This window comes from Quercus suber, unplaced genomic scaffold, assembly GCF_002906115.3.
Source record: "Quercus suber isolate HL8 unplaced genomic scaffold, Cork oak 2.0 scaffold_778, whole genome shotgun sequence".
Classification (NCBI taxonomy): domain Eukaryota; kingdom Viridiplantae; phylum Streptophyta; class Magnoliopsida; order Fagales; family Fagaceae; genus Quercus; species Quercus suber.
Window position 1 is genome coordinate 286,183 of NW_027070214.1, and position 11,272 is coordinate 297,454.

The 11,272-nt window shown below is 41.7% G+C and overlaps 1 protein-coding gene across 1 annotated transcript; it reads left to right on the forward strand.

Annotated features, from left to right (window-relative positions):
- The first annotated feature begins 6,719 nt into the window (after window positions 1-6,719).
- LOC112003355 (uncharacterized) lies at window positions 6,720-7,622 on the forward strand. Its single transcript, XM_024035538.1, has one exon. It carries the CDS (start codon window positions 6,720-6,722, stop codon window positions 7,620-7,622), a length of 903 nt encoding a protein of 300 aa, XP_023891306.1.
- Window positions 7,623-11,272: the final 3,650 nt, after the last annotated feature.

Consider the following 11,272-nt stretch of genomic DNA (forward strand, 5'->3'; position numbering starts at 1 on the left):
GACCAGCTTATATTACAACCCATCAGGCAGATTCAATCTCATCATTCCAATATTCTCACTTGGGCCAAAACATGAAAACAACATAACCAAAATAAAAAAACACCATGACACAATTAGTGCAATTCTGCACTTTCTCTCTTGCTCTAAAACTCTCACTGCTATCTCCTTGGCTTGAACAGAGGAAGCTCGAAACTTTCTCTCCCTCTCAGTAGCTTTTACTGCCCTGTCTTGAGCAATTTCTACCATTTGGGTAGCTTCTGCTGCTGCCTGGATAGCTTCTGCTACTGCCTGGGTAGCTTCTCTTTTCCTTTCATGTGCAAGTTGCAGCTTTTGTTGCACCAAATGGGCAACTTCATTCCCACGCATACAAGTGGGATTATCAATCCATCTAAAGAAAGAGCACTTGGGACCAACTTGTTCATAAATTGAGTTAAACACATGACATTCCAATCTCACGTGAATCAACTAGATTAAGTAAAAAGTATACTTACCTTCTACCGACTACAACCCAAAAACCTTCTCCCAAAATTATCCACTGTCAGACTTGTTCTCAACACACAAGTCTCATATGTACACATATGCCCACTTGAACCTGAGTAATTTCCACTCGAAGAAGACATTGATTACCAACTTCCTATGAATCAAAGCTACCATCAAAAACTTGAAATCCCAGCTCAGAACCATAAAGCAGAAATGTCGTACCTGGTGATGATCTATCTTCGAATATTCAATGCCTCAAGACAACCCAAAGTCAGAACCTCACCCACGAAAGCACGATCAGGACTAGCTCAATTACAGGGATTTTCGCTTTCCTAGGGCTCGCGAGGGAAAGAGAGTGAGTTCGTGTTATTTGATCCGTTTTATGTTCTAATTTGGAATAAAAACGTGTTTGTCTAACGTCTGAGGGTGAGGTGGGCAACAGGGGAGTAACGGATTGAAGTTCAGGTGGGCAAAGTAATAAGTTTTGAACCATGGGTAGGCAAAGTGAAAATGGGCCAAACCTCAGGTGGGTTTACTGTAATTATCCCTATTTTTAATTTGATAATGTTAAGTTTCAAAATTGAAGTGTGAGAATAGATCTCATGTGCCCTTTTTTGTGATATAGATAAAATCCTTAATTTAAAGAGATAGAAGAGTTTGGGCATATATGGACTTCACTATTTTCAATTTATTTACAACTATGCCATTAAAAATATTTTATTTGTCTTGAAAACATCATCTTAACTGTTTTCAAAATCTTGTTTTGAACAAAGAAAATATAATATAATATTCTGAAAATTATATTTAGAGAACATTGGTCAAAGTGTCAAACAATTTTTTTGTTTTGGATACCAATATATATATTGATTGTACGGTATACGGCCTTAGGCCCATTGGGCCTTAAGCCTTGGCCCGAACGCTCTCTTAGAATATTCTCAAGCTCAAGTCTAACGGTAAGTCCATCTCATTTGATCGCATGTTAGACAAGCCCATGTTGATTAGGCATGGATTGGTTTGAGATATACTTACTCGGAATAGCCCGTGATCTCGATAGCCCGGTATTGCCTTGGGGAGTATCGCTACCGAGCAATCTATTGGAGGCTGGAACTAGTTCCAACGCCATTACCATTGTTTCCAATGAAGCATATTCCTTGTTAGGAATAATCAAATTGGACGCCACCCACACGAGTGAGACCTGAACGTAATCATGAACACTCCACCAACCTCAAGCTATAAATAGTGAAAGTGAATAGAGAGAAGGGGTTGGTGATTCTGAGCAAAAATAGAGAGTCAAGGAGAGAGAGAGAGAGAGTACTGTCCAGAGAGTGGAACTTAAAGGAGAGAGGGGAAATTCATGAAGCTTAAATAGTGTAGCTAAGATACCCGGTAAGGAGCTACCTTTAGTAGGAAACTCATAACTCACCATAATAAATAAATTATGATCCAAATCCTAAGCCCAGCCCAGTAAGGAAATTTTGGGTACGCACAATTGGGTAGGTGAGCTCGTTGGCATGCCAGTTGTAGCTCACCCGAACATATTCTCCCACTGAGTTTCTGTTAGAATCAGGAAGGCACGATATGAGCCGTACCCGTACATCCCTAACTTTTAGGTAGTAGTCAGATCTAATGTTACCACATATACCGTACATAAAGTTTATATCATGGTGGTTCAGTTGTAGCCTGTATAATTGGTTTAATTGGCTGACGCAACTCACTACTCGATAAAAATTGGGGGGGGGGGGAGGGAGTTGGTCGAGACATAAACCATAAAATCTAAGGGTATTAAGTATTATGGGGCCCACGGGAAATCTAACCCCTCCTTCTAAAATAGCCATTAAAGGAAAAAATACTACATGAGGGTGCCGCTGAAGAGCGATATCACCCTCATGACAATAAGCAACTTCTACTTCCCCAGGGATATCATAGACCGCCCTAAAGTTAGCTAAAGATGCCTCGGTGTTAAGGAGATGAGAGAAACCCATTATTAACTCTAGAGTAAGAAAAAGAAATTGAAAAAAGAGAGAAGAAATGAACGAAGAAACTTATTGTGGAATTGGTGATCTTGTTGGAGAATCTATGCACGGGAAGAGTATACTCGGTAGAGAAAAAGTTGAAGGAGTGGGGGTGTAATAAATAGTATGAAGAGTCAGATGGTACTATTTATAAGGGGAAGACATTTAATGAAAAGGGGCGGGAAAATCTTATTAAATTCTTTCTTGTAACTCCCACACGCGTGACCTCAGTTCCCGAACCATCAGGTCATGATTGCGGTTAGATTTGACAGGCTGTCATAATGCTTCTTTCAAGAGGGCATTAATAACCGTCATATCCTCTATTTAATGATTGACGATTAAACTTCCCGAGGAATCTCTAGTCTGTCAAATTGTCCTTGATTCGTTCTCGGTAGCCAGACACGAATCAAGGGGGGGCTATTGTATGGTATACGGCCCCAAGCCCATTGGGCCTTAAGCCTTGGCCCGAACGCTCTCTTTGAACATTATTGAGCTCAAGTCTAACGGTAAGCCCATCTCATTTGATCGCATGTTAGACAAGCCCATTCTGATTAGGCATGGATTGGTCGAGGATATACTTACTCGGAACAGCCTGTGATCTCGGCAGCTCGGTATTTCCTTGGGGAGTATCGCTGTCGAGCAATCTATTGGAGGCTGGAACTAGTTCCAATGCCATTACCACTATTTCCAATGAAGCATATTCCTTGTCTAGAATAATCAAATTGGACCCCACCCACACGAGTGAGACCAGAACATAATCATGAACACTCCACCAACCTCAAGCTATAAATAGTGGAAGTGAGTAGAAAGAAGGGGTTGGTGATTCTGAGCAAAAATAGAGAGTTAAGGAGAGAGAGAGTATTGTCCAAAGAGAGGAACTTAAAGGAGAGAGGGGAGGAATTCATGAGGGTTAAAGAGTGTAGCTAAGATACCCGGTAAGGAGCTATCCTTAGTAGGAAACTCATAACCCACCAGATAAATAAATTGTGAGCTCAATCCTAAGCCCAACCCAGTAAGAAATTTTGGGTACGCACAAGTTAAAAATTGATCCTAGTTAATTCAAATATTGATGGAATAATTTTTCATATATTATCATATTTATGTTTATATAAAAAAATAACATATGTTCATTGGTACAAAATAAAGGAAAAAGATATATGCCCTTGTTTAAGTTTATATTTATGTTCTTTCTAAAAATAATGTTCATCATACTTTTATTTAAATGTTATATTTAAAAAATAATTCTAATACGATAAGTTCATAATTCATACCACAATATAGTATCATCTAAACTAGTGCCTTTGCCATTGTTATATCCAGATAAGAGAAAATAAAATTAATTTTGTTTTGTGTTTTTTATTTTGTTTTACTCGTGTGCATTTTAAAAACTTTCAAAAATCTACTTAAATGATTATTTAGTTGCATAATTCAAAAATGCAGTCACAAAAGTCACTATATTTCAAGCAATTCATTTCAGGGCCCAAATTTTTTTTTTTTTGGGTGCCAAATGTTGTATATAAATATATCCATTACAAAAATGAGCATAATCTATTATGATTTCAGCATTAACCCTATGTTATTTGTTCTTCACTTTCTAATTGCACCACATAATGAATTGATAAAATATTAGTAAGATGTTGGTTTTGTTTCTAGATGACAATATTATCCATTAGAAGAATAGCCAGGAAAAGCTGATCCTTAAACCACCTTGCAACGTAACTTTGATTGAAATTACTGTACCCTCCGTTTAAGAAATTGCCACCAAATCAATAATATAGAAAATGCGTAAGTAACATTAAATTGAGACTCATTTTTTTCATTCCTATTCTTGACTTCCTATGGTAAATAAATAACGTTATCCACAAATCAATTCTAATTAATCTTATAATATATTATGAAAAGTAATATTTTGTAACTCTATGAATAGTAAATAATGTAACAACCAAGATAATATGTTGAAGAATAAATTATTAAAAATATAATTTTATATTATTAACATTTCACGGCCATGGTCATGGTCATAGGCTCAACCCAATCCATCAAAACCTTTAAAAAAAATAAATATTATTCTCTCTCATTCAAGCCTGGCCAATTTTGTGAAAAAATTAATTTTATTTTGATAACTAGCCTAACCCAACCTAGCCCAATCAACGGATCCTCCACTTTTACCCAAAATGACCCTAGCCCGACCCCATCTAACTCCACTTAGTACCAATAGGTTATCAATGACCACTAATTAATAAATTAATTAACAATAAAAAATAAAAACTCACATGTCAAGGAAAGGAAAAGGAGGGCACCTCGAGCAGTAATAATTAATGGAATAATTTGTAAATAGGCGTATTATCTCAAATATTGACGAAATGATGTTTATATTCTCATTTTTAAATTTGTTAGAAAATAATATATATTTATTGGTAAAAAGAGTTTAAAACATTTTATTTTGTTTATGTTTATGTTTTTGTTAATGTGGGGATAAGAGCCCAAATTGGTGTACTGGGCCTTGGGTTCTACTTGAGGATGTGGATATGTCTAAGGAGGAGCAAATAATTAGGAGAGGCCTTAAAGTTGAAAATCAGACAAGAAAAGAATAGAGGGGTATAGTCTGAGGAGTACCTTCTTCTTGGATATATTGAATATCTTTCAAGCACACATTTGGATAATTCAGATGACCTTCCAGGTAGCTCCAATAATCAGGATGAACCTCAAGCACATACAAAGGTGATAAGAACGCAAAAATATCTAAAAGGAAAGCTACTACCACCACATTAAATGCACTGCAGCAACTTTTCTGATCGCATTTATGTGGAGAAGACCTCTGAACAGTGTAGTCTTAGCTACCACCACTCATAGAGAACCAAAAAAGATGTTTGATGGGACATATACTCAAGTGAAGGCTTAGATGGCTAACAAGTGTATGGTCAGAATAGCCTGAAATGAACTATATAATGTAAAAAACCTCCCATAAGAAGGGGAGGAGAAAAAACAGAGAAAGAAAGAAGAAGAAAAGAATTACTGTAGCACTAAGAATGGTGTTAGTTTCCAAAAATATTGATTCAATTCATAATTGATCTCCTCGGACATTCATTTCACTGAGTTTTAAGTGCATTTTCATGCTTGTTCATTGTTCAAATCCTTATTAGCCGTTGTCCCATTCGCAAATGGCCCAGCTCTTTCATCCACTCTCTACAAATTCATTGTACTGGGCTCACTGAGCTCATATCCCATACCTTTTGGGTTTGGGTTACAGATTAGGACCTTACAATTGGCGCTATTTGTGGGATGAGCTTGAGCGATAGTGAACGCAATGGCCAACTATGGCAGAACTAGGTCCACAACAAGCAGAGTCGAGGGCATCCCAACATGGTGATCCTTTCCTCAACCTTGAGCGGAGAGGTGACCGTGAAGGAAGTGTACACACCATACATACTGAGGAGAGTCAACCTCGAGGTGGAAGGCATATCTCCCATGCAAGGAGTAACAGGGGCATGCAGTTGGAGATTGACCAATTGAAGAGAGAATTATGTCATGCAAAGAGGAAGCGAGCTTCCCTTGATAGTGACGATTCTTCTGATGATGGAAGAGACACTAGTTATAGGCAGGGATCCCAAACCCCGCCCAGTGAGTCTTTCCCTTGGATGGGACAGAAAGGAGTCCTAAGGATAGAGCCTACACGTGTACGGCGAAAAGAGAATGATGAATGTAGTATATAACAAGAAGGTGGGTGACATTAGAGAGGACTTTTGGAAAAAGAAGGGAGAAGAACGATAGAACTCAGAAAGATACCCCCTGAAACCTAGCCGAGGAAAGTTCTTTCGCTACACTATAACTGTGACCTTTTCTATCAAGTAGAACTAGTTCTTGTACCCACGCTCTAAAAATTTATTGTTTGGGCTTGTTGGGCTAGAAACGCATCCCTATTCTGGGTCCAATCCAATTTGAGTCCCTACAATTGGCGCCGTCTGTGGGAAGAACTTGATCTATTCACAAGGAAAGGCAAGTGCAGTGTTTGTGATGGAAGGGGGAGCACCGCAGCAACCAGTGGCTGGCCCACAGCAGGTGGATGCTAATTCGCACCAAGCAGAGTCTAGGGGCTCTCAGCATGGTAATCTGTTGGTAGTCCATGAACATAGGGGGGATCGTGAGGGAAGTACATGAACACCCCACACAGATAGAAGTCACTCTCAGGGGAAAAGCCATGTTTCCCACGTAAAGAACAAAGGGGACATGCAATGTGAGATTAACAAGTTGAAGAGGGAATTGCGACATAAGCGACGAAGGCGCATGGCTCATAACTCCGGGCAATCCTCTGAGGAGTCAGATGACACCAGTTATAGACAGAGGTCAAGAACTTCACCCAGTGAGTCTTTTTCGTATGATGAAGAGTACCGCCGTAAGCGAAAGCACAAGAGTCCACCTCGTCAGGGCTTGGGAAATGACGCTCTGAACAAAGCATTGAGTCAAGTTTCCAAATCTCCCTTCACGAGACGCATTGAGGACGCGAATCTTCCTCGGCGGTTCCATCAGCATGTGTTCACCATTTATAACGGTAGAACAGACCCAGTAAAACATGTTAGCCACTACAGTCAAAGAATGGCCATTCATGCTAGGGATGAGGCATTAATGTGCAAAGTTTTCCCATCTAGCCTAGGCCCAGTGGCAATGAGATGGTTCAACGGCCTAAGAGCTAATACGATTGACTCTTTTGAGAAGCTCACCCAGGCTTTTGGTGCCCGTTTTATCACTTGCAGGAGGGTTGTTCAACCCTTGGGATCGTTATTATCCATGTCTATGTGGGAGGGGGAAACTCTGAAGGCCTATTCTAATAGATATTGGGAAATGTTCAACGAGGTGGACGGAGCTCATGATGACGTGGCCATTAATACCTTTAAGGAAGGCCTTCTAATCGAGCATGGCCTGAGGAAATCTCTGACTGGTAAACCTGTTACTAGCGTACGTCAGCTTATGGATCGGATAGACAAGTATAAAAGAGTAGAGGAGGATCAGATACAAGGCAGAGGAAAGTCTAAGGCAGTCCCTCAGGAAATGAGGAATTTCAGGTCGGACCGGTACAATAACAACCGACTTCGGAGGGACTTTGGGGGGCAATCAGGATCTGCCAACTCCTAGGCGGTTAATGCCGTGTTCCGAGAATTAGTGCAACGGGTTCTGGAGAAGATAAAAGATGAGCCATTCTTCAGATGGCCCAATAGGATGGCAAGGGATCCTGCGAAGCGTAATCGAAACATTTACTGCCAATACCACCAAGACCATGGACATACTACTGAAGATTGCAAAAACTTGTGGGATCACTTGGAACAGCTGGTCTGACAAGGGAAGTTGACCCAGCTTCTACACCATTCCAGCAGTTGAGGAGGCCAGGCAAGTTCAACATTTGGGGGGAATGCTTCTTTAAGACCCCCTTTAGGCACGATAAACGTTATATTTGCTGCCCTAGGGCGAACTGAGTCTTGCCCTTCCAGGGTTATGTCTGTGTCTCAGTGTTTGGATGAGGGCTCCAATTTAAGGCCGAAGAGAGTCAGAATGGGCACGTCACTGGTGTTAGGCTTTTCAGAGGAAGATAAGAGAGGAACCATACAACCACATGATGATGCTTTGGTGGTTACGATTAGGATTGGAGGGTATGATGTGAGAAGGGTGATGGTTGATAAGGGGAGTGTAGTCGAGGTAATGTATCCTGACCTATTTAGGGGGCTGAATTTGAAACCCGAGGATTTGACATCCTACAGCTCTCCACTGGTGGGTTTCGAGGACAGATCGGTCGTTTCGGTGGGGATGATTAGATTACCTGTGCAGACTGGTTCAGATGTGGTGGAGGTGGATTTTATTGTGGTGGATGCTTTTTCTCCGTATACGGCTATTTTGGGTAGACCCTAGTTGCATGCCTTGGGGTCGTTTCTTCCACTCTTCATCAGAAGGTGAAGTATCCCTCAGGAGGCCAGGTCTTAGAAATTTTGGGAAATCAAGCCATCGCCAGGCAGTGCTTGATAATGGCCATTCAATATCGGCCAGAGACAGATACTTCGGCCGCAGTAGAGGATGACTTATAGCAATCAAAGACTCAGGAAGCCCACTTCAGCACGTCCGCCGGGGAAACAGAGTGTGAGAATTTGAAGAGGGTGAGTGTTGGTGATGATCCAGAAAAGTACTTTCAAGTTGGAGCATAGTTACCTTTATTAGAGAAGGAGCAGTTGGTTGAGGTCTACAAGAGAAACGTTGATGATCCAAGAGAAGACCGCTTTTCTTACTCCTACTGGAAATTATCACTACAAGGTGATGCCCTTTGGCTTGAAGAACGCGGGGTCTACTTACCAGCGGATGATGACAAAGATGTTTGAGCCACAGCTAGGCAGGAGCATTGAGGTCTATATTGACGATACGGTTGTGAAGAGTAAGGTAGTGGCCGAGCATGTGACAAACCTCACCAACACTTTTGAGATTTTAAGGAAACATAAATTGCGACTGAACGCATCCAATTGCACATTCGAGGTAAGCTCAAGGAAGTTTTTAGGCTACATGGTGACTCACCGAGGGATTGAGGTGAACCCTAATCAAATTAGAGCCATAAGCAGTTTGCAACCACCTCGGAATCCCAAGAAGGTCCAGAGATTGACTGGGATGATCGCTGCTTTGAACAAATTCATATCTTGGTCGGCAGACAGGTGCAGACCTTTTTTCCTGCTACTCCACAAGTGGAAAGGATTTGAATGGACATAGGAGTACGCCCTGGCATTCCAGCAGCTTAAAGAGTATCTATCTCGACCATCCATTATGTCTAGTCCTGAGGTGGATGAGGTCCTTTTTTCCTACTTAGCAATAGCCATTTACGCAATTAGTTTTGTTCTGATATGAGTAGATAATGGCGTACAACGGCCAGTTTATTATGTGAGCAAGTCGCTTCACGAGGCTGAGGTACGTTATCTGCCGTTGGAAAAGGCGATCTTGGCAGTGGTGCACGCTACAAGGAAACTCCCCCATTATTTCCAAGCATATACTGTGGTCGTCCTAACTCAATATCCGCTCAAGGCAGTACTTTGGAGTGCAGACTACACTGGTAGGATTGCCAAGTGGGGCACGATTTTAGGGGCATTTGATATTAAGTACATGCCCCGTACCTCTATGAAGGGCCAGGTTCTCGCCGACCTGGTGGCTGAATTTGCTGAAGGCCTTAAAGAAATAGAGACAAGCCCATGTGGCATGGATGAAAAATCAGTTGGCCTCATCTCCGCGCAACATGCCTCACCCTGGAAAGTGTATGTGGATGGAGCAGCAAATCAGAGGGGGTCAGGAGTGGGGCTGGTTCTGATATCTCCTGAACAGGTCATTATCGAGAAGTCTTTAAGGTTGGGGTTCTCAGCCACTAATAATGAGGCAGAGTATGAAGCTTTGTTAATGGGGATGGCGATGGTTAAGAAACTGGGTGAAAAAACACTGGAGATGTTTTCGGATTCTCGGCTGGTCGTGGGCCAGGTTAGAAGGGAATTGGAAGCTCGGGACACCAGGATGCAGGAGTACTTGGGCAAAGTTAGGCGTCTACAAGTAAATTTTGAATTTTTTGAAGTGTCCCATGTCCCTAAGAGCGAAAATGCCCACGCAGCTTCTTTGGCTACCCTTGCTACCTCCTCGACAAAAAACTTACCACGGATGATAATGGTTGAAGACTTAAACACGCCTACCCCAATAACGGCGAACTCGCTTCAGGTCAATCAAATTTGGTCGGCGCTCAGCTGGATGGATCCTATAATGTTATTCCTTGAGAAAGATATACTGCCCAAGGACAAATAAGAGATAGAGAAGATACAGAGAAAAGCTCCTCGGTTTTGGCTGTCAGAGGACAAAAAGTTGTACAAACGCTCTTATTCTAGGCCATATCTGCTGTGTGTACATCCCGAAGCAGCGGAGGCACTTCTGGAAGAGCTACATGAAGGGATCTGTGGTAGTCACACTGGAGGAAGATCTTTATCTCACCTGGCAATTACTCAGGGGTATTGGTGGCCAAGCATGCAAAAAGAAGCGCAGGAGTATGTTAAGAGGTGTGATCAGTGCCAGAGGTTCGCACCAAACATCTATCAGCCGGGGGGAGTTCTCAATCCTCTTTCTAGCCCTTAGCCTTTTGCTTAATGGGGTTTAGACATCGTTGGCCCTTTCCCTAAGGCAGTAGGAAATAAAAAATATTTACTAGTTGGAACAGACTATTTTACGAAGTGGGTAGAAGCTGAGTCTCTGGCCAATATCAGGGATGTGGATGCCAAGAGGTTTGTTTGGAAAAATATTGTCACTCGGTTCGGAGTTCCCTAAGCTATCATCTCGGATAATGGTCTTCAGTTCGACAGCAAGGCTTTCAGAAAGTATTGTTCTGATTTGGGGATAAAGAATAGATATTCCACTCCTGCTTATCCGCAAGAAAATGGACAGGCTAAGGCTATCAACAAAGTCATAGTAGGCAGGCTTAAGAAAAGGCTGGATGACGCAAAAGGAAGATGGGTGGAGGAGTTGCCGCATGTCCTATGGACGTATCGAACTACACCTCGGCGGTCAACAAGGGAAACCCCATTCTTAATGATGTATGAGGCTGAGGCTATGATTCCTCTCGAAACGGGTTTTCTGACGCTAAGGACCAGCTCATTCACCTCGGATGGAAATGATGAACTATTGAAGAAGAATCTGGACTTGATAGATGAACGATGAGAAAATGCGTTGGTTCAATTGGCCTACTATCAGCAAAAGCTAAAGCAAGGTTATGATGCGAATGTCAGGTT

Excerpts from the sequence above, each read along its gene's own strand:
- LOC112003355 (XM_024035538.1), top strand. The coding sequence starts at position 6,720 with ATGCAATGTGAGATTAACAAGTTGAAGAGGGAATTGCGACATAAGCGA.